This window comes from Saccopteryx leptura, chromosome X (genome assembly GCF_036850995.1).
Source record: "Saccopteryx leptura isolate mSacLep1 chromosome X, mSacLep1_pri_phased_curated, whole genome shotgun sequence".
Taxonomy (NCBI): domain Eukaryota; kingdom Metazoa; phylum Chordata; class Mammalia; order Chiroptera; family Emballonuridae; genus Saccopteryx; species Saccopteryx leptura.
Window position 1 is genome coordinate 14367611 of NC_089516.1, and position 23523 is coordinate 14391133.

General features: G+C 42.7%; 1 protein-coding gene across 1 annotated transcript in view; it reads right to left on the bottom strand.

Moving 5' to 3' along the window:
• The window catches only part of SMPX (small muscle protein X-linked), a 50751-nt gene extending 29801 nt beyond the window's left edge, over window positions 1–20950 (bottom strand). Inside the window, exons 1-3 of the mRNA XM_066356456.1 lie at window positions 20724–20950; window positions 17085–17141; window positions 5986–6072 (exon numbers count right to left, since the gene is read on the bottom strand). Of these exons, the coding sequence (XP_066212553.1) occupies window positions 5986–6072; window positions 17085–17123 (126 nt within the window). The 5' untranslated portion in view covers window positions 17124–17141; window positions 20724–20950. The remainder of the gene's footprint in view (window positions 1–5985; window positions 6073–17084; window positions 17142–20723) is intronic.
• Window positions 20951–23523: the final 2573 nt, after the last annotated feature.

Sequence of the window (23523 nt, forward strand, 5' to 3'; positions counted from 1 at the left end):
ATCTTATAAGATCAAATTTAATTTGGTATCATAGGATCATAACATTTCTGAGCAGCAGAGATATGCAGAATGTTCGTGCGCAGCTGGCTCTAACAATGACTTGGTCTAGGAGTTTTCCACTTTTTTGTTTTGGGGTGCAGTGCCTGCCAGTCTTTGTTCCAATGACATCTCTGGGAAACATAAACTGAAACTGACACAAGCAAAACCTCTTTGAATATGGGTGGGCTAAGATGGAGCGACAGAGGAGGCCCAGCTCTACGCCCCGCTTGGACTTTCCTATTATATTGTTTTTTTTATTTTGTTGCAGTTCTAAGGCAGGACCACCTTCTATACTCTTTTAGCGACTCCTCCAACACTTGGTACAGAAGTGCACGCGCATCCTTGTTGGTTGTTTTTTAGCTGCCTGACCCTGAAAATATACCATAGTGACAAATCTACGCCTGTATGTACATACTCCAAACACACATATTAACAGTGGCTATAAACCAATAAGATTAGTTGCTCTGTGTGGCTCCTAAAACTCCAGCTCATTACTACAGAAGAAACTTGCCTCTGAGCTTATTCCTCCAATTTGCAGGAGGTCAGGGGCATATTCTCTGCGGCCCTGGAAGGAAGCCTTTGGAGGGACATTTGATCACTGTGGCAGCCCTGAGAACACGCCTCTCGCCTCTCGGATCAGTTTCCTGCTGGGAGGGTAATTGAATGATGGCCCCAGCTGCTTTGCCCTGAGACCTGCCCATCACCAGGCTGAGGTCAGGCTTCCCACGGCTGCTCTTGGCCAATGACTGAGTGCCACAGGATTCTAAGGCGGGCCCATTCCTGGGAGACTTCAGACTTCCCTGGGAGGTACTTCAGCTGAAGAATGTTCCTTTGAACAGCACAAGGTCTAAGATGCTTCCCCCCAACCCTCTGACCCACTCACTCTCCTTCACCCGTTTCACTGTCTGACGCCCCTCCTATTTTCCTTGTGTGTTTTCCCCAACAGACATTTTGCATATCTAATCACGTCTTTGGGTCTGCTTCTTGCAGGGCCCAAACTAACACAGTCCCAGTGTGAGACTGGCAGAGCTCCATCTGCTTGGCCAACAACGGAATGAACCAGTCCCATTCTGGGGAAAGCACACATTTGTTGCCAGCGTAACTAGGCATTCCTGAACTTGGGTATTAAATCTAATAATGCTGTGCCTCCATCTGGCTCCTACACCTAGTGCTCAAATTGTCTAGACCCTAACGGGAAATAGAAAAAAGCATTCAACCTCCCCAAACTCTAACCAATTACTTGCTATACATGTCCTTTATAGAAATTTTTTTAAATTGCTTATTTGAGCGGTTGAGTAGAAATGTAAAATATTGAGGTGCTGTTCTTCTACCAAGGGCTAATGGTTTTTTTTTCCTACAGTCATTTTCTTTGACTTTGGCACAGTGCTGAAGAACTAGATAATATGTCAGCCACATGAAATGATAAAGTGATCCGGTGTAGACTGTAGCTCTTATAAATATCTGGAAAATATTGTTTCCCCAGGTCCATGTACAGAGCCATAGGCTCGGCTTCCTTGCATGCACACACATTCATCATTTATAAATGCAGGTTTAGAAGCAATAATTAAAACTGCTAGACCTCTACTTGGAGGATAAGATATTCCAAAATGTTCTTTGCTAGGCTTTTGGGAAGAAATATTAAACAAGGCTATAAAGTGTTTGGGTTTATTTTAAATATCTGTGGCAGTGGAATGAAAAATGTTTTCTTATTTATAAATGTTCCCTTGGTTGTTAGGTGGATAGATCTTAATAAAGAAGCATGAAGAAGAAAAATGTTTCCAATTCCTCCATTAAGTTCCCAGGTAAGTCACATTCACTGTCTTTGTAAGACCAAAACGTGCTGTGTTGACACATTTAGTACCTAAAGCCAGTGTGTGTACTTACGTGTTTGTGTGCAGAGGGTATGAATATGCACAGGCACAGGACGATAATATTTAATACTAGTCACTTTCCTCTCAAGTTATTAAAACCTCAGCGCGCCGTGCTTTTCCTTGGTCAAGGTCAGACTTTTAGGACTTGATTTGGCAAGGTCACATGTAATGGAAAATTCTGAGTGGATATATTTAATAAGTACATATTAGGGCATTTACTCAGGAAGGTGGTCAGTGATGGTGTACATTCTTAACTGAATATTCTTTCATCTTTCAAAAATAATGGCAACCTATGAATTTGTTATTATAGGAATTATAGTAAGGCATGAACAGACAGGGTCTCAGTTGACTCCATTTGAGTCAGTTGATTCCATTTGATTAATAAGTACATTCTCTCTCTCTCTCTCTCTCTCTCTCTCTCTCTCTCTAAGAGGTATTTGAATTGAGGAGAGGGACATGGAAGACACTGTTTGCTTTAGAGAAAAAGAGCTGGAGAGAAAGACTCATCAGCCCCTGACCATTTCCAGTTTCAGGAGTGTCTGCTGTCAAGGGAGATATTCCCATGTGGACTGATGATGATGTATTTGTAAGATTTGACACAATGGTGAACCATTTTCCAGCTGTCTCGCCTCCTCGACCAGATGCCCTCGTGGGCTTCCCCCTAAACTCTCCTGTGTGGGGCAGTGCAGTCTGGTGGGCTCCTTTGTGCTCAATGAAGACCTAATGATCACAGCAACAGTATGTGTTCTAAGTTACACGTACTAACTCATTTAATCCTCACATCAACCTATAAATGTGGTACCACTGTTATCCTTATTTTACAGTTGAGGAAACTGAGGCACAATGGCCACACCACTAGGATGTGTTGAGAGTCGAGTAGTGTGTTTATATCCTGTAGGGACCAGATAAAGAGAGAAATAGTTAACAGAAAACCCCAGCATGCTATCTTGTGGCTTAAAAATGATGGAATTTCAGTCAAAAGAGAGATGTGGGAGGCAGAATAGGGGTTTGTCAATACTTTTCAAATCATTTCAAACAAGCAGCCACTTTGTTTTATGCAAAAGACCGATCTGATTGTGCTTATTGGGATTTGGCTGTTAGGTCTTTGAGTTGGACACATGCCCAACTCTAGCAGGGCCAAGCAAATGGAGGGTGCACTCTAGTTCTGTGAGCAGAGCAGAGGGCTCACAGAGACCCTTCCAGGGGATGGAGACCCAGCAAGTGCTCGCAGGTCTTATCAGACAGCCCAAGGCTGGGTATAGCTTCCTGCTGGGGTACATTCTCTTCTTTACATCTGAGATGGTGTCAGGATTGAGATGGGGGAACTACTGGCTGTGACAGAGGTCGCCTGTTTACTCAGGGATGGTATGTTATGATCTCCACTTTAATCAGGTATTATCATAATGCAAGGCTAAGCAAGGAATCCCAAATCTAAGAGGGTAGGAGATTCCAAATTTGCAAACTAGATAATAATAAAAAATGTGGCTGTATGTTTTTAGGAATTCAAATTCCATTTTCCCATTCAAACTATGTCACAAAAGGTGGCTGGGGCCTAAAGCAAGCTCACAAAATCCTACTTAACCCACCTTGTAGCCAAGCCAAGCTTCCTTACTGCTCCCCTTACAGTGTTGTTTCCATGATAAACTTACTCTAAGATCCAGCCAAGAACTTGAGACTTTAGATCCCACCCTTCCCTAAGACCCCACAAGTCTCAAGAGATCACTTCTGCTCATACAATAAGGAAATACAACCCCTAACTCCACCCTCCCAACCCATAAGTCCTAGGAGAAAGGTGACGCTCAGTTCATTTAAGAAGTGCTCCTGGGGTCTCTGTGGGTACCTCACTCCTCTCCATTCCACAAAGAACATTGATTGGCCACTTGTATATGTGGCTGGTCATAAAGTAGTTCACAATCCACGTGGTATCAGCTCTTGGTTCTTTTGGAATGTGCTAGAACCATCAGATTGGGGACATGGCAAGAGTGAGAGCACAGTGCTTCCCCAATCCCTAACTGGGACACGTGGAGGGGCACATACCACAGGGTGAAGCTAAAATGCAGGCCTCCAAAACAACTGTTATATCAGTCAATTTAATGAGAAAAGGGGGTCAAGCTACCTTCCAACTGATTGCCATGGCAGTGACAGACACAGCTTAAGAGGAAGCACAGGAAGAACATCTAATTACAGGTAGACTTCCACTGCCCACCCTTCTACCACCCCATGCCTTTTTATTACAGCATGCAAAATAATAGGCCCAGGAGTCCTTCATAAAAATTACACAAACAGATCAATCGAACAATGATTTATTGAATACCTGCTAGGCTATGCCATGTCTGTTATATTGTCAACTCCCTCACACACACAGTGACCCTCTGAGGAATGAAGGGGATCATATTTTGCAGACATAGACTCAAATATTGACCAAAATTGGCCCTGGCTGGTTGGGTCAGTGGTAGAGCATCAGCCCAGCATGTGGATGTCCCAGGTTCTGGTCAGGGCACACAGAAAAAGTGCTCATCTGCTTCTCTACCACTCCCCTTCTTGTCTGTTTGTCTCTCTCTCTCTCTCTCCCCCCTCTCCCTCCCTGCCCCTCCCACAGCCATGGCTCATTTGAAGCAAGTTGGCCCAAGCACTGAGGATGGCTCCATGGCCTCTGCCTCAGGCGCTAAGAAGAGCTTGGTTGCTGAGCAAGTGAGCAACGCCCCAGATGGGCAGAGCATTGCCCTCTAGTGGGCTTGCCAGGTGGATCCCAATCATGGTGCATGTGGGAGTCTGTCTCTCTGCCTCCCCTCTTCTCACTAAATAATATATATAATAATAATAATAATTATTATTATTATTATTATTATTATATATGCCAAAATCTCAGAGGGAGAGCTTACTGGACCATTAACTGCATGCATGGTCCAGTGATCAGCATCAGAGATGGAGATTTTGCACCATAATAAAAGGAGTAGAGTCGATCCTTTCATCTTGTATATTCAAAATTTTTACTCATGAAAGGTGACTTAGTAGCTTGTTAACTTGGTGATATCACTCAAATACTCTATCTCCTCTTTTCAAAAATCTCTTGCTATTTGATAGGAGGCTGGAATCACTAACTTAGGACCATGTCAGGATTATTTATGGAGAAAAAAGTTAGATGAGGGACAACTAAAGTTTCATTCAGAAACTTTGAAATGATGACAGGTGTTCTTTTGGGGCAATTCCCAAAAATGTTTCCTACAAAAGTTAAAACAGCCTTCTCACCTTTTTAAAAAGATAAAATACAGTTTGCTATGCCCTCTGGCTTTATTTAATTCCATTTTTCTTGTTTTGTGCTAATGACAGGCTTCAAAACCTTATTGCTTTTATTTTCAGAGTCAGACCTTCCAGATTTTATCAGAAAAGTCACAAGTAGGGATGAAATAGAAACATTTGGGTAAGGGACTTTTCTGTATTCACTGTGCTCATTATTAATTTTAGCCTCCATTTTAGAAGACCAGATATTTGCATTTGGAGGAGAGGCAAAGGTTTAGAGGGAGGAAAGAATACAATTGACAGACTCCCTTGCAAGGTCCTCCAAAGTAAATACCCAGAGATTGGAGCTTTTTGTTTGAATCCACAAGTAAGTGAACATACTTATTACCTATGCTCCCACCAGGGCTCATCACTCATCAGAAACTGTGCTAAATGCATCCTGCTTGGTTCAGAAAGAGCTCCGGAGTGAAAACTAACCAAGCTAGTGACTGTTGTGGATCAAGACCATCTGAGAGGCTGTGCAAACACACACACACACACACACACACACACACACACACACAATCAATCAGCAAACTGCATGTTAATCTCATCATCTTCAAGTAACTGCGCTAGACACATAATTCGGCTGAAAGGAAACAAGGTACAGTGTATTCCATGGCTGACTGAGCAAGACCTCAAAGTAATGTATATACTTCGTGATGACTCCTTGACTCGCATCCACCCATGCTCTCCCTTACTCTGGCGAGCGGGCCTCCAACGTGCCTCTGCCGTGCTAGTGGGGATTTTGGAGGAGAAAGGCGATACTAAGCTCTGCCAGCTGAGTTTTCCTCACCTCCTCTGTTTCCGGAGTACATTCTTTTCTTCTGGGGGGTTGCCCAGCTCCTGGCCGAAAGGCTCCCATTGGGATATTGATATTTGCCTAAAAGAAAAAATAGGGAAGATTTAGCACAAGAAAAGTAAGAAGCTATAATGACACTGTGGTGATAATCGTTGTGAGGAAAAACACATCTGAAAAGTATGTCTTTAAAGCATTTTACCTCAAGAAAATTGCTATAATGACAGTAAAAGTTATGCAAAGGAAAATTTGACTTCCATTTATTACAAATTTCTGGTACTCATCCTTAGGTCTGTGTGCAGTAATTTCATAATTCTCTGTTCAATGGAAGAATTTGAAGACAATTTGGTCGGGTGTTGCCCTCCTGCGGTACTTAATATTTTCCTCTTCCTGGGATAGGAAGGAACATGTAATGATAGGAGAGGAGGAAGCAGCATCCACAGAAGCCATCCTCATTTAGCCCTCCTTCGGGTCCCTTCAGATTCACCGTGAAAGGGGGCAGTCACAACCACTGAACTGCCTCCCCCTTTCCATGCTGTCCTAGGGCTGTGCCAGCACTCCTTAAGTTTCTATGATGTCACTTTTCCACCTTCTTCCCAACACACCATTGTGTAAAAAGAGGGCTAGAAAGCCAGTTTTATTGGTATCACAGTCCATTAAAACAACATACTGATTTCTATCTGCAGTTAATGAAAACTATCTGCCAGTAAACATGAAATATGCTACATACTAAATTATGCAAGAAATATACTGACGTAATTTGAACTTGGGGAAGAGAATATGTACATTTTAATTTTGTCCCTGTTTTATCTGATATTAAAAGGCAAGAATGTTTAATACAAGCCAAAAACATCTTCCACCAGGAGTATCACTCACATAAAACAAGCATTGAAACTTTTTTTAAGGTAGAACATATTTTTTTCCAGTTAAGATAAAGTGTTCATGGCCTTATGAATAATTGGATATGTGGGCTTAAAACTTTGAAACTGGACTCTGATGTTAGGCATCAAAATGATGCCTGAGCAAAGAGTGAAATATTTTATTTTATGATACCATTTGGATGATTTTGGTACCACCCCAAACAGAATTATTAGAAGGTGTGGTAAGGTCCATTTGGAACTGCCTGATATGGACATTGTTGCTAGGGAAATGTTTTTAACTCAAGAAACAGAGATTGATTTACCCATGCATGTAGCCTCTCCACATGGGTGGCTTATGGTACTGAAAAGAGCCCAATGCTAGGAGTTGCTACCAATAATCTGTGCTTTAAAACAGTGACAACGGCTCTGAGTCTCATTCTTCCCATTTGTAATGTGAATAGTTAGGCTTTATCAGTGGTTTTCAGTCCTTTAGCCATGGCACACTTCCTTCAAGTAAACAACTGTGAGAACATCTAAAATGCAAACTAGCTGGAGGCAGAGCTGCTCTGGCCGAGGTACCAGGGGGCCCAGAACCCTACCTGCTCCCCCCAAGCCCTTGGCCATGAGCAACTCCTTGGAATTTGGGGAGCCAATCTGATAACCATTGAAAGTGGTCATCCCTGAGTGGATGACTATTGAAATATACTTAAAATATTTGCTCTGCCTATTGATAAGATGTCTGTAATTTATTTTCAACTACTCTAGCATAGACAATGTGATATTTCATATCTGCACAGTTTGATTTAAACTGCAACTCTGGGGATATCTATTGCTCTCATTGGGAATTCATCCTCCTGGGGTGGTTTGGTGATAAAATATCACTAAGGTCACATTCCCAGGCTTGCTATTTCAAGTGCTTCTGTTAGCAATATCGCCACCAACACCTGAGACCTCGAAGCTTGAAGAAATATAAAAAAAAACAGGTGAAATGATGGACTGTGTATTATAAATTGCTTTTATTTTTTAAAAAATGAGAGGAGCTTAAGATATGGAGATTGGTTAAAATCTTTTGGAGACAGTCCCCACCCTGCTGAACAGAGTGTAAGAATCTGATGCCTGTAGCTTGCGTCTTCAGAGACAGAGCTTGAGGACCGATTCCCAAACAGTCCTGTCCCCAGCCCTCGATAATGAGGATCTCTAGCCAGCTGCTGCCCACTAAGGGCAACAGAGTTCCCGCCTGCCTTATGTGAACCTTTATGCAAGGTGGCAGTCATTCAGAACATTTAAAGGGACAACAGCTAAGGGTTCACTGAGTTCACAGACAGATTGTATAAATGGTTTTATGCTTGCTTGCTTGCTAATGAATGTGTGTTTAAAAAATGGCAGTGTTATGGCACAGCTGGGTTTGAGACAAGCTCTCATCTTAACCAGATGACGAGGTTGTGGGACAGTAACTACTCCCTCCACAGCCATCTACCACAAACTACCTTATTCACCCCCAAACCCAAAATTTAACCTAGCCATCACAACACCTACATCCTCACAACAAATTTTTGAGGTTTGGACTGTCGCCTTCATTTTGCTGATGAAGCAGAAACAGAGCCTCCAAGAGACAAGATGATTTTCTCAAGGTCACATGAATGGTTCGAGGAAAAGCCAGGATTCCAAAGTGACACTGCCTGACCCCTAGGGACAGAACTTTCACTCTATCAAACCCTTCTCCGAAGAGCACTTTGCACTAGCCCAAAGCTCTGGCCACTCTAAAATTTCCTAAATTTGCTCTAAAATTGCAGGCTTACACTTTGAGAATGGCCTTGGAGAGGGGCATCCACATGGATAAGTCCAGAAGAGGTGTCAAAGAAATTTTAAAAACATTGGGAAAAGCCATTAACTCACCAATTTGGTGTTTTTTCATCTTTAAGGCATCACTAAACATACCAAGAACCTAAGTGGCGTTTTTGACAGCAAATATTGACAGGATCCAAAGCAGCCTAAGAACGTGTCACTTGCCCAATAGTTGATGTACACCTGAAGGGAGTGTCAAAGTGGTGCTTGTGAATAGTTAGGGATGATTCATGAATAGACTTGCAGGGCGGTGACATTTGAGGGACAAATTAGAGACTAAATTATATCCATAAGGAAAGTTCCTCATAACTTAAATTTGATAGACATACATAGGCTTGTAGCTCTGTTTTTATTCCATCGCCCAGACAATTGCATCATGTTCTGGTCTCTTTCACTGACTTGTTCTGTTTGAATGCAAATAAAATACCTTCTCAATGATTCAATTTTTCCATCTGCAAATTGGGTATGGTATTTGCTACTCAAAATGAGTTTTGTATATGAGCCACGTTTTTAGGAAAAAATTAACAAACACAGAAAAAGTCTAACATCAATGACCTGGGGTGGATTTAAGGTTGGACTTATATAGAATCTGTAAAAATGTAAAGGAAGTAGGTTTTGTTTGTTTTGGGGTTTGGGTATTTTTTTTTTTTTGCTTTTTGTTTTTTGTTTGTTTGCTTATTTGTTTTTGTGGCACATCTCCTTACATTTTGTTTCCCTCCTTGAGGTTTATTCGTCTTAGATATTTTTAAATCTGCCCCTGACGCAGCAGACCAATGCATCACTTTCCCAAGCTATACATAATTTTATACATCCTCGAAGTTGGGAATGGAAAAAAATCTACTAGATCATCTTTTGCCAGAACAGGATACAGTTCCCTGATAATAGACCTATCTGATGTGAAATGAATACTACACTTGATCTCACCAGGGGAAGAAAAGCAGAAAGAATTCCCTGTAAGTTAATTCCACTACTCCCTTAATTATTTGTATTGTTCTCCTGCTTGGCTCCAGGCTTCGAGCCCAAGGATTCTGGAAACAATATTCCCTCCACAGCCACTCCTGTGTGACTTACAATGGAATGACATCTTCTTTCCCTAGTGGGTTGGATTCTGATAGCTGCCAGCCACTAGGTACTGACAATCCCAGCCCACTTTTCTTTCCACTGCCATTGTTCTCTGATCTCCCCTCCTTTTGGTCCCACTCCGTCTCTCCTTTTAGTGCTGAGGCTTTTGGAGTTTCCTCCATTTGCACATTTGTTTCAGATGACCCCCCCCAAACTTATTCTATCTTTAGTTTTCAAAGCTTCCCAACAGCTCCCACTAAAATCTATAGCCTCCCACTTGCTGTTCTCCCATGGGTGGGCAGAGGAACTATATAAAGCCGCATTTTGCAGTATTTCTTTCTGGGCTTTCCTAGTCTTACAGTCCTGGTCATTCTCTGAATGGAGCAGGGTATGGCCTTTTGAGATGTCTAGAGTCTTTCACAGAAGACTTGCTTAGAAAGAAGTGTGTTTCCTCAATAATGAACTAGAAAATGAGATTATTATTTGATATTTTAGCCTAAATGAAGAGAAAGAGACACACGTACCAACTAAAATATAGTCCAACATATTTTAAAATAACATTCTATATTAGTAGAATGCATAGCTTCTTTGTCTTTAGGGATTTTTTTTTTGTATCTTTCTGAAGCTGGAAACGGGGAGAGACAGTCAGACAGACTCCCACATGCGCCTGACCGGGATCCGCCTGGCACACCCACCAGGGGGCGACGCTCTGCCCACCAGGGGGCGATGCTCTGCCCCTCCGGGGCATCGCTCTGTTGCGACCAGAGCCACTCTAGCACCTGGGGCAGAGACCAAGGAGCCATCCCCAGCGCCCGGGCCATCTTTGCTCCAATGGAGCCTCGGCTGCGGGAGGGGAAGAGAGAGACAGAGAGGAAGGAAAGGGGGAGGGGTGGAGAAGCAGATGGGCGCTTCTCCTGTGTGCCCTGGCCGGGAATCGAACCTGGGACTTCTGCACGCCAGGCCGACGCTCTACCACTGAGCCAACCGGCCAGGGCCTCTTTAGGGATTTTTGAAGGGTAGAACAGATCCAGAATATGCAAAACTTTCTGACTCATCTTGGGAAGCTCCCACTTAGACACTGTTCTTCACCCATGATGTTTCACACTGGAAGGTTTTCTTTCTCCCCCCTCCCCCATTCTCAACTGTTTTTGTTTTCCTCAATAATTTTCTGAATGACTCAACTGTAGTCTCATCATCCAGGAAAAAGCAGACTTCAAGAATGTTTTAGCCTGACCAGGCAGTGGCGCAGTGGATAGAGCATCAGACTGGGATGCAGAGGACCCAGGTTCGAGACCCTGAGGTCACCAGCTTGAGCGTGGGCTCATCTGGTTGGAGCAAAAAGCTCACCAGCTTGGACCCAAGGTTGCTGGGTTGAGCAAGGGGTTACTCAGTCTGCTGTAGCCCCACGGTCAAGGCAAATATGAGAAAGCAATTACTGAACAACTAAGGTGCCACAACGAAAAACTGATGATTGATGCTTCTCATCTCTCTCCATTCCTGTCTGTCTGTCCCTATCTATCCCTCTCTCTGACTCTCTCTCTGTCTCTGTAAAAAAAATGCTTTATACAGCTATTAAGATAACGTGTATAATTGTTTGGGGGCAGGTTATATTTCTAAAGTACATGTGAATGTCAGCCTCAAAAAATGACATCTTTTAGCCAGTATATGACTGTTGACCTCATACTACCAATATGGAACCCTGGTTAGAGAAGCAAAGATTACCAACTGGAAGTAGCAATGAACCCCTAGAATAAGATTGCTACATTCAAGTTCTGGCTGCACTTTAAAGAGTACAGCATCAGAAATCATAAACAGCCCTGGTCAGGTGCTTAGCGGATAGAGCATTGTCCTGGAGTGCCAAGGTCACACATTTGATCCCTGGTCAGGGCACATATGAGAAGCAGTCTATGAGTGCACAACTAATGGAACTAACGTGAACGAGTTGATGCTTCTCTCTCTCTCTCCCTCCCTCTCTCTCTCTCTCTCTCTCTCTCTCTCTCTCACACACACACACACACACACACACACACACACACTCATTAATGGGAAGATAAAAAAAGAAAGAAACCATAATGCATTATGGTAATTTACCTAAGAAAGAAACAGTAGATACTGTTTTCTATCAAAAAGAAAAAGCCTTAGCTCTATATTAAAACACGTGGCAAAGGGAGGTTTATTTTTATGTTTAAATGTAAATAAAGTAGTAAAGAAGAGGTATGTACCATTGTTATCCTTCTAGTTTAATCAGTGTATTGGATTAACTGACCAACTATGGGTAGTAAATGCCTGTTCCTTTGTACTAAGGGTTGTCATACCCCTAGACTTTTTTAAACTAGAAATCCTAGACTGGAAACACTTAGAATCCCTAACACCTGTCTGTAAATTTTTTGTCAGGCTGTTTCATTCTGCCAGGGAGCCTTTATGCCCTGAGCAACGGAGATTAGAAAGCAATGATAACAGGTGGGGAAGGGAAAGAAGTACTAAAGGTCAGGATGTCAAGATATTCTATTCTATTTGTGGATTGAGTAACAATGGAAAATGTCCAGTGGTAAGGAAACCACACACGTGTAATGATGCAAGACTCATATAATCATTCTTTTAAAATGTACGATAAAGGAGCTAGGTTTAGTTTTATAAGCAAACTGATTCAGTTAAGCAAAGAGATGGGAATTCCGTGGCCATGGTTGTTTGTATTTCGAGACTGTCGCTGAGTCACTTTACTTTGTATGTGTCACTCCTAAGTAACTTACATTTAAGATGGCTTTAATCAGTGTAGGCTGTTTGCTTCTTCACTGAAATGCTGACACTTTCTGAACATCAGTTGAGCTCTTTAAAATGAAGGGCCCGGCATTTATAAAATGGTAATTATCCCTCAGATAGCCTTAGTACTTATGATTATCCTTCGGATGATCTGCACCACCTCCTCTGGCCTCACTCTGTAACAAGGCAAGGATGGTAAGTAATGAGGCTAAACAGTGTTGCATGGTGGATCCGAATTTGGGCTTCAGAGCACACAACTTGAATTTGGGTCCTGACTCTTCTACTTTCAAGTTGTGTGATCCTGGGAGAGTTCTTTGACCTCTCTAAACCTTTTATTATTACCCATAGAAATCCCATTTGCACTGTGCCAAGTACATAGTAAACCCTGAAAAAGCTGTTACTGTTATCATTTTAATAATATAGTAGAAGTTCTTCTCAAGAAGCTCATAGATTATTAGAAGCTGGACAGAAGCTTACAGATCATTTAATGAAACACCCTCCCTTTGCAGATCACGAGGACTAGGGGAGTGAAGAGCAGAGCTATGACTAGGGCATAGGACTCTCCTATTTAACCACAAAGCTCTCAGACCTCATGGGACAGGGCAAATAATATTCAGCTCACTTTGATCAGTAGTGGAGAGAAAGCACCAGTGATGACTAAGAAAACATTGGGTCTGGGTAGACTGAGGCCCTGGGGAGGCCCATGGTGGTTTTTCAAATAGAGTATGTTCAGGAGGAAAGGGAAAGACAGGCAGGTGCTGCCAGTGGCCAGTGTCACTTGTTCTCATTAGAGAGACTCACAGAGCAGATCGCTGATGGCATTAGATTTCTCAGCAGCTCAAGCTTTCCCCACCACCTGTCATGTCAAATTCTTTCATCTGAATGGATCACACCCACTATGCCTAGTGTGCTGACGTTGCCTTGGTTGCAACTCCATTCCCATCAATAGTAGAGTTTAACAGTCAGCCCAGAGAGCATAAAACCAGGGTCAGCAAACTACAGCCCATGGGCCATATCCAACCTGCCACCTGTTTTATAAATAAAATTCCATTGGCGCACAGCCATACTCATACATTTATGAATTGCCTATGGCTGCTTTTGTGCTACAATAGCAGACTTGAGTAATTGGAACGGAGACCCAATAATCTGCAAATCCCAAAATATTTACTTCCTTGTCCTTTACAGAAAAGATTTACTCACATCTGGTATAAACCCTTATCAGCTGCTTTGGAGACCAAGGCCTCTCCAGGCTATGAAAGGATCAACTGACTTCTTAGGGGTATATTTATGTCCCTGGCACAAATGAGATTTCATTAGTATAGCTGAAAAGAAATGCAGACTTACATAGGCACCCCTTATAATTCAAAGGCCATCTCTTCTTCATGTGGATCTAAAAGACAGCTGTCCATCTCCTCTAAGGATGGGTCTAGTTCTGGCCTCCCTCTAATTCTGGGGCATGGAGATGAAACTGGTTGAAGTTAGAAAGCAAGGCGATTCCATGCATTGCCTGGATAGTTACAAAAGCTATCTCTTAAGGACTCTGTGTGTTTTAAACCAGGCACTTGCCCCACATTATTTTGTTTATTCATTCTAACAACCTCATTAAGTAGTATGATTATCCCCATTTTACAGAAGGGTAAACTAAGGGTGAACTAAGATCACAGAGTGAGTGAGTGGCCCAGCAGAGATTTGTCACTGTTTGGCTCCACGTTGTCTGATGCACATAGGTGAAGTAATTCAGCTACCTAAATGCCTGACTGTTAGATGTATGGTTGACAGTGGCTACGGTTCATTCAATCCAGAAAAAATAGAGATTGAAGTCATTCCAGAAGTTTGCACTGCAAAATACTAACCTGCAAGTTCTCATGAAAAAGGTCCAATATATTTAGAAGACATTGTGCACATTACTACCTTCTTGGGAATCTATGAAGCCATTAGCAAACTGTGCCCTCTGAGAAATTTCTCAGTAAAGATCCAGTTCAACTTTGCTCAGCGTGATGTTTCCCAAACATTTTATCCTGGAACTCTTTAACAACATCTCATAAAACTAGTATTCCAAGAGACACACTTTGTTGAACTACGTGATGATGATGATTGATAATAACAGCTAATTATTATTAAGCAATTACAATGAGCCAGACACTGGCCTAAGCATTTATATATATTAATTCATTTAACCCTCACAGCAAACCTATGAGATCAGTCCTGTTATTAATTCCCTACTTGACAGATGAGGAAACTGACACACAAAGAGGATAAACAACTTGCTCAAAATCACAGAGCTATTAAGTCCTGGAGCCTATGAGCTCTTCAAGCACAGGGTTCAGCTATCAATCCATCCTTGCATGGTCTCCCCTTAGCACAGTGCCTGGCACAAACGCACCAAGAAATGACAGTTGTACTCAACTGGAAATAAGATCCTAATAAAAAGGAGAAGCAACTAGAGTGCATTGAAGAGAACACTCAAGATCTTTAGTGGTATTTACACAACCAGGGCCCTCCCTCACCCACTGGGGTTTCTATTGGTTCCAGACAAGACTGTACCCTAGATAAAGTTTCTACTATAAGCCATTTGTAAAGTGTAACCATTTTCACATTTTATTTAATGGGCCCTACTTTAGGTTAATGCAGAGATAATAGGAAAATATCAGCTAGTGCAGAGATTCTATTTAACCACAAGAAATAATATTTCATTTGAAGGCACATTAAATTGTGTCTTTTGTGTGGTGTTAAATATATTGAAAGAGGCGAAACCACATCCATACAGAACCACCGCATTGCCTTTGTCGATAGAGTGGATGGATTTTTTAAAAAGGCAGTCTAATAACAGCTATTGAGAACAATCAATAGCAACGTTTTAAATATTACAGATCTAAAAATATATCAAGGTCAAAATTAAGAAATAAAACACTGGTGAAGTTTCAGTGTAGATTCGAGGGAAGCACTAAGGAAGAAAAATCAACACACTTTCAGCTTTAAAAGAGGAACAAAGGCAGCCTGAGAGGACTAGGTTGCTGTGTCCTGCAAAATGAAAAGGAAGTTTATGTATAGCACCTTGGCGGCTTCAAGTGCAGTGATTAAATTGTATTACTTCTCATCACTTTGACATAGAACATTCCTGAATGATAAGCATTATAAATAATCATGATGGACCCTTAATGAGGGCTGGCTATGCTGTATGAAGCATCTTGTACGAGTATCCCTAGAAGGTAAGTACTATTAGCATCCCATTTTACAGATGTGGAAGTGGAGCAGAGACGTAAAATACTAGGTAAAGTCGTTTTCCCATGGTCCTACAGCAGTACAAAATGGGTTAGGGATCCAAATTCCAGTAATATGGTTTCAGAGCCCATGACATTAACAGCTATGCACTCTGAGTAAAGAGAAGCTTCAACGGCTCAAGGAAGCCCAGAGGCCTGGGAAGCAAAATAAATGCCACTATCAAGGTCAGGGGATGTCACAGACTCACTACATGGACACCAGAGAGCCAAAGGTGGCAGTGTGAAGTTGAATTCTTGCCAACAGGCCCTTCCTCGATGGTTTGTTCTAAGACACGTTTCCAGAGGGTGTGTAGACTTTGCCACTTAAGAAGCCCATCTGTTTAAGGCTATGCATTAGTCATCACAGGAAAAGACTGTCCCTTCACACGCCTCTACCACCGGGGTGCGCACTAGAATTTCGAACCAAACCCTACAACCTGGCCACACGGGCACCCATCCAAAATAGTGTCACTCGCTTACGAGCATGTTTATGCTATGATGGCACATCAGACCCAAAATATTCAGCAACTGCCACATGTTCTGCAGTATTCAGAAATCTCCAGGGAAAATGTCTGAAAGTTCCTTTAGAAGAAGCACAGATGGCTCTGTGCTTACAGAAAGGAGAGATGGAACTTTATAATAAAGTGTGTGGCCAGCTTCCCAGTGTGGGAGGCATTTGAGAGTTAAACAGAGCCCTTAAGAGAAATAACGAATTGCTCCAACCAAATATTGAAAGATACATTGTATTTGTGTCCCCAAATGCCTACTTCCCTCTCCCCTTTGTGTGAGTGATACGTAAGTCAGTTGGAACAACCAAGGATTTTGTTTGCCGGGAGGGCTTGGTAAGACATACTAGCAGACGGACTTTAAAAGATAAATACCCAAGCCTTGGGAAGAACCCTCGACAGAAAAAGGGATGTTATTTACAGAAAGATGCATTTTAAATAGATGGCTCAACAAACTCAATTGGATATAACAGTAGAAATTGAATTTCTTCATTCCTATCAATAAGCATGTCAAAAACTTACACACCAAAAGACATACACACTACATTTTTGTAGATCATTTAATTTGCATTCATAAGCTTTGATTGTCTTACAAGTCAGCACAAGTAAACAAAAATAGCTTCTCCCTTCTCCGTGATACCTTACCAGCCTTATATCCTTTCTCAGTTGTACCTTAAATGAGTCTTTGTTTTCTTCTTGAAGGTAATCATCAGTTAGAGTCAAACAACTGCAAAAAGTGATTTATTAAGCAAACAGGCTGGAAGTCACAGAGCGGATGCTAAACCACAAATATGCCTACTTACCTGGATGGCTCTGACATTGGAAACTGGCTGTTTTGACATGTTCACGCAGTCTTATCCCTAAAAATACAAGAAAGAAACTGTTAGAGGTGGCAGCGCTCAGATTCTCGGTCTTGATAAATTAGAACTTAACTCATGATTCAACTGGGCAGTCACCCCTTTCACTGGCCATATATTCTTTCAGTCTCAGTTTCCGAAGTTACTTAGTGACTCTCCTTCCTAAAGCCTCAGGGAGAGGGAACACGAGAGCCCCGGATAAATCATTCAGGAGCAGAAATGCTGAGACGCCTCGCCCCTGATGCTAATGATAGGCCATCAGAAACTTGAAAGGCGCTATCATCTCCTTCCCTGCCCTCCTGCCCCCCTGCCAAGAGCAGCAAAGCAAAGAGGCTGTGGGAATAAAACACCTTTGTTTGGGGCCTCGGAAGCTTTCCGCTTGAAACTGAACTTTTGATCTGAATTAGCTGTTGCCAGGGCTGCACCGTCAGTCAATTGAGAGCCCCTCCCCTCCGTTGAACATCCAAAAAGAAATGGCCTGTCATTACTACTGTGACGCTCTCTGCTTGCTGTGCACGTGTCTGTTCTGCCCACTGTCCTGAGCGCGCTGTGGGGAAGTAGGCCGCAGCTGCCCCTGCGTGTCCAGAGCCCAGGCTCTGTAACAGGCAGCTGGCAAGCCGCACCTCCCTTTCTTGTAACAAAACCGTCCCAGAAGGCAAATGGGACTTACACGACCATGTCACATCCCCAAGACGTAGTAGTGCTTTCTTACCAGAGGATTTTTGCTTTGGTTCGGCTCATGAGACGTGACTTGGAGCACGGCCACTGGGGTTTACTGGGGCCAGGGGGCTGGGAACAGACCAGCTTGTTCCAGTATTGGTCTATTAAATGTCAACGGAACCGAGTAAAGAAGTTTCAAATTCAGCGGATTGAAAACATGCTGCTTTTTAAACCCGACTATAAAATGGGTTGACTGACTTTCCTCTATGGATTGGTGTAAGTGTGTATGCTAACTGGTGAGGAAATAAACACGAGGAGGAGTGTTGCCATTGGCCACAAGTCCCGTATGACCTGGACGACGTCACTCAGAATCTCTGGGCCCTTTTTCACTTCCTTAAATTTTACCTGCTTCACAGGTTGTGGTAACAATTAGAATGGCATAATGTTCCTGGAAATGCCTTGTGAACTATGAAGCATGATACTAATATTTATTTTTTTGTTGCCATTGTCCATAGCTTGTGACTTTTTAGGACTATTTATACTGATCTACAGCAACAAAGAGTAAGAATTGATACAGTAATGCCCTTCAATATTTTAAAGATAAAAGGTCTTAAGAATTCTGTGAAAATTAGCGCTTTTTTTTTGAGCTCTTCAAAGCCTTAGGGTTGATTATATGCAATTAAATAATTATATAATGTTTTCAATCTCTATAACTAGTCTAGCCAACTATATAGTCTTTGGAGTCACATGCATAAAAACAATGAGGTCTTTGAAAAAGTGTCACCGGAATGTTTTGATATATAGAGATATAGCTTCCATTTATAAGGTCTGCATAGAATAATTTTCAGTATGGTTAAATTTTTTTTTTTAAAAATTGAACAACCAGGAATGCATTTTTCTCTGATTTATTTCAAACAGGTTGCTGTCTTTTCTGCAGTGTCAAAGAATCAAAGAAGGATTTTTAATTTTTGGATCTAGGACACACAACTCAATTTCAAATGGAAAAGCTTGGTAGTTTAATTTTTAATGTTTCTGTTCCTCAAAAGCTATTAGAAGTCATACAAAACAATAATCTGCACAGTACTTTAAATATCTCAGCATACAGTATACTTTGTACATGTGCAACTAAACTTTAACTGTTGTCAATTGGGATCTTTAAAACATTTCTTGTACATCAGTTTGAAACATGGGAATTGGGAGTTTCTTTATATGTATTATTACAATCATAGGTTTTAATAAATTTTAAAATTAGTTAATGAAGGATTGTGCTATTTATACTGCATTGATTTTTTTTTTAAGTTAGGCTGATTTCTTTCCCCCACTAAACTGCATTGCTTGGTATTTTGTGGACCTTTAAGCTTAACAGATGTGTATTCTTTGAGCCTTGTCTCCTGTATAGCTTCGGTATAACCTCATTTGCATGTGAATTTCTTCTTAACATATATGTCAATCTGTGATAGAGACAGCTCTGGAAAGTTGGTCAGATCCCAGCTCTCATTCCTTGCAAACAGGCTAGATAACATTTGTGTGAATCAGTTCTGTAGCCGCTCCTGCTGTCCTCATTATTCGCAGAGAAATCAGGGCAAAGCACACTGATGAATAAAAATAGACAGTGTTCCCTGGCTGTTTCCCTGGCCCTGCGCTCACCTCCATGAGGGATGCAGAGTAGAGAAGGCGCCTTCCTTCTTCATCTGCGTGCCTCATCCCGGACCAAAACCGAAAGCTATGACTTAGATGCAAACTCCTCTCACTCTGGAGACACTGCTTTTCATACAAAGAGGTACTCTTTACCGCACTCTGTTACTGTGTCTCCTCGTTCTGGCTAAAATTTGGAACCACGGAAAGTTTGATGAGGGGTGTATTGACTTTTACAAAGCCTATACTATAATGGAAATGCTTGCCAGTTTAGCACAGTTGACTTTTCCTGGCAGTTCTGCAAGTCACTGGCGGGGGTGGGGGTGATGGTCTGTATGCTGAGTCATGTGCAATACCTCTGCTGGGTTTTTCATTGGGCAGCACCTAATATCTGACTTCTGAACAAGACTCTTTCACTTGCTAAAATTCTGTCAACATTAATATCACTAATTTAATAAGAGTGGATTCAGAGGAAAGTAAATCAATATTTGCAGAGAAGGGGCTTTATTTGTTCTTTTAAAAGGCCAATTAAGAGGCTAAAGTGAAATCGCAAAGGGGATTATCTTCTGTCCTGCAGCTAAAAATAATTCTGGGAAGGGTGTAGAAATATGGTCAGCTGACTGGAGTAACTCCTTGTTCACTTTGCCTGAAATATGCCGAGAGGGAAGAGACACTTAGCATTCCCACGTTTCAGAACCTGGTGCCCTCCTGCCGGCTGGGTACAGGGAACCCTGGGACTGAAGTGGGGCTTTGCAAAAGATAGATCTAGAGTATTAATCCATATTTATATGTTGGTAGATCTTTGTCATTGAGGCCAAGCCTGATACTTAGGGACAGGAGAAAAGCATTTTAAAGTTGAACTGTGTAACAGCTCTGGCAATCATTTGCATTATAGCTCTTCTCTGTACCATAGTCTCCTGATAATTTCTAGGCTTACAACTCAAATTAGTATGCACCTGGACGACTATAACCCTGGGCCATAAGAATCAAAATGACATAACATTCTGGGTCACAGTCATCATACCTGGATTGTGGAAATTTTCTTACTGTTTCTATCAATACAAACTACTTTAAAAAAATACAAAGTACTTTAAATTCAATATTCTTTCAACCACACACATACAGTTCATGAAACCAAAGCAGAAACATCACCCATGAAATAGTGAATTAACAAGAAACTACACCCACTTGGTTATAAGCCTACAAAGTTATAAGTAGTCACTGCAAGTTAGATATCAAGGAAATTTCCTTCAGAAAGCCCAGTTGCCCGAGCTGGGTCCTTCTGCTTACCTGCTTTGTGTATTGTGTCCTGCCTGAGGAAAGTCCCAGGCAGCCAGGCGCAAGAGGACAAGTCTCCTTAGAAGGCAGGCGAAAGGGATGCCCGGTGTGCTCTGAGCTGCAGTCTCAGTTCCAATGCTTTGCATGCGGCTGAAATAGCTCAAGTGCTCCGTGCCTCAGCCGGGCTTGAGAACTGCTCCCGGCTTGGGCTAGAGGGGAACTTGGTTTAAGGCTAAGTGTTAAAGAGAATTCCTGTCATAGCTCCCAGTTGTTCTTCCTAAATATAGAGTTTGATACAAGCCATACGCTGGCTGTCTCCGAAAGGCTTGACCGTGCTGAAAGCCAGGCTCAGATGTCAGCCGGAAGGTGCCTACGGAATCTTACTGCCCTCCTAATCTTCCAGAAGATGCTGGCTGCATTTTCTCACGTATTCTGAGGGAGCAGAGTGAAGTTTGAAAAGTAGGAAAAGTTCCTATCTTTAGCTTTATTACCTGGAGGTCAGAAGATGAAGAATGTTCAATAAAAATAGGGGAGAGGCAGGCTGGCCCCCCAAGCTTCTCAGCAGGGGCGCAGACATCAAAGAGTATTGGAGCCCTAGTGTGGTCATTTAGGACCTGTTAAAATTATTTCATAATCAGCACTCAATAAATGATCACCAAATCATGATAATTATAATATTATGGTGAACTATAAGACCTCACCCTTTTTGTAGGTCAAAGATGGTCACAGATCCAGTGACTAACGTGGTCTTAGGGGCCAGAGTCCTTGTACTCTCTGCTCTACCGCCTCTACTGGTGATAATGACTTTGACCTCAGAGCACAGGAGATAACAGGCAAAACAAAAACAAAGAGGAAATATCGATTTTAAGTACAACAGAGGCTAGTTCCAGGTCTGAGGCCAAACACTTTTTAAACAGAACACTGCCAAATCCTAAGGACATGCTCATTATTTGTGTTTTGGTTTTTTTTGTTTTGTAGGAGTTCTCATGCTCATTATTTTTAACGCTACTTTTTGGTTTGTTTGTTTTATTCTGCAGTCTCTGAATTTTCTGTTACATAGAACTTCCCTTCAGTAGAAGGATGAAACAGAATGGACACAATTATAATTCATCCACTGGATGAAAGGGGCTCCGTGTCTGAGCCCCCAGCTGCATGGTCAGCCCCGGACTCTCCCTGGCAGCCACCTCCCACCAGTCCTCTCGTTATGGGAAGAAAAGAAGCTCTGATTTGTATGAGCCCCTGGAAATCAGGTTCCTGTTCCCCAAACATGAATGCATTTTAAGTGGAAGCAATTGGCTTGTGTTCAGGTGGGTAAAAGAATACCAGCTTCGCGGTAGCTTAGGGGGGTCAGCGGATAATTGTAGTTCATTTCAGTTTGGGGTTCACCATTAAGTTCTATGCATGTGCTATTTAAAAGAATTGTGTCTTTAAAATTTAGTTTAGACAGCATGTGTCGAGATCATATTGGAGCAAAAGTAAGTTATTTACACACTAAAGAAGAAAATGTAGTGGGCACCATAATATGTCCCCAGATGGTTGGCTACTCTTATATGTTCAGAGCTTTTCCTCAAACAATAAGTGACATTACTCTGTGGATGAAGAATAATAATGAGCTATTTCTGATCCCTTGCCCTACAGTCAGCTGATTAATTTTACCACATTCCTTTTGTCCCCGACCATCCCTCAATAGCTACTGGTGTTGTACATTGTCAAGGAAAGTGCTCCTGGCAACCACACCGTATATGCAGTGGTGGCATAGTGTGGGCATGGCTGCCTCTGTGGGAAGAACTAAGGTGAGCTGCAATCACTGGGACTTCTTTGGGCCTAAGTGACAGAAATCAGTTTCAGTCAAGGGGAAGTGTGGCCGACTCTGTTCATTCCTTTATCAAAATCCCATCAGCCCTGCCCTGGCCGGTTGGCTCAGTGGTAGAGCGTCGGCCTAGCGTGCGGAGGACCCGGGTTCGATTCCCGGCCAGGGCACACAGGAGAAGCGCCCATCTGCTTCTCCACCCCTCCGCCGCGCTTTCCTCTCTGTCTCTCTCTTCCCCTCCCGCAGCCAAGGCTCCATTGGAGCAAAGATGGCCCGGGCGCTGGGGATGGCTCCTTGGCCTCTGCCCCAGGCGCTAGAGTGGCTCTGGTCGCAACATGGCGACGCCCAGGATGGGCAGAGCATCGCCCCCTGGTGGGCAGAGCGTCGCCCCTGGTGGGCAGAGCATCGCCCCTGGTGGGCAGAGCGTCGCCCCCTGGTGGGCGTGCCGGGTGGATCCCGGTCGGGCGCATGCGGGAGTCTGTCTGACTGTCTCTCCCTGTTTCCAGCTTCAGAAAAATGAAAAAAAAACAATCCCATCAGCCCTGGCCAGTTGGCTCAGCAGTAGAACATTGATCAGCCTGGCACATGGATGTCCCAGGTTCAATTCCCAGTCAGGGCTCACAGGAGAAGCAACCATGCTTCTGCACCCCTCCCTCTTCCCCTTCTCTCTCTCTGTCTTCCTTTTCCTCCCACAGCCATGGCTTGATGGCTTCAAGAACATTGTCCCTGTGTGCTTAGTATGGCTACATAGAGCCTTTACCTTAGGTTCTAAAAGTAGCTCAATTGCGAGCATGGCCCCAGATGGGCAGAGCATCAGCCCAAGATGGGGGCTGTTGGGTGGATCCCAGTCAGGACGCATGTGGGAGTCTGTCTCTCTATCTCCCCTCCTCTCACTTGTAAAAGAAGAAAAAAAATCCCCTCTGCCCACCTGAGTTTCCCTGCAACAGTAGGCAGTTCCCATAACACAGCCAGCTTCACAATTCAAAAGCCTGTATATCTCTG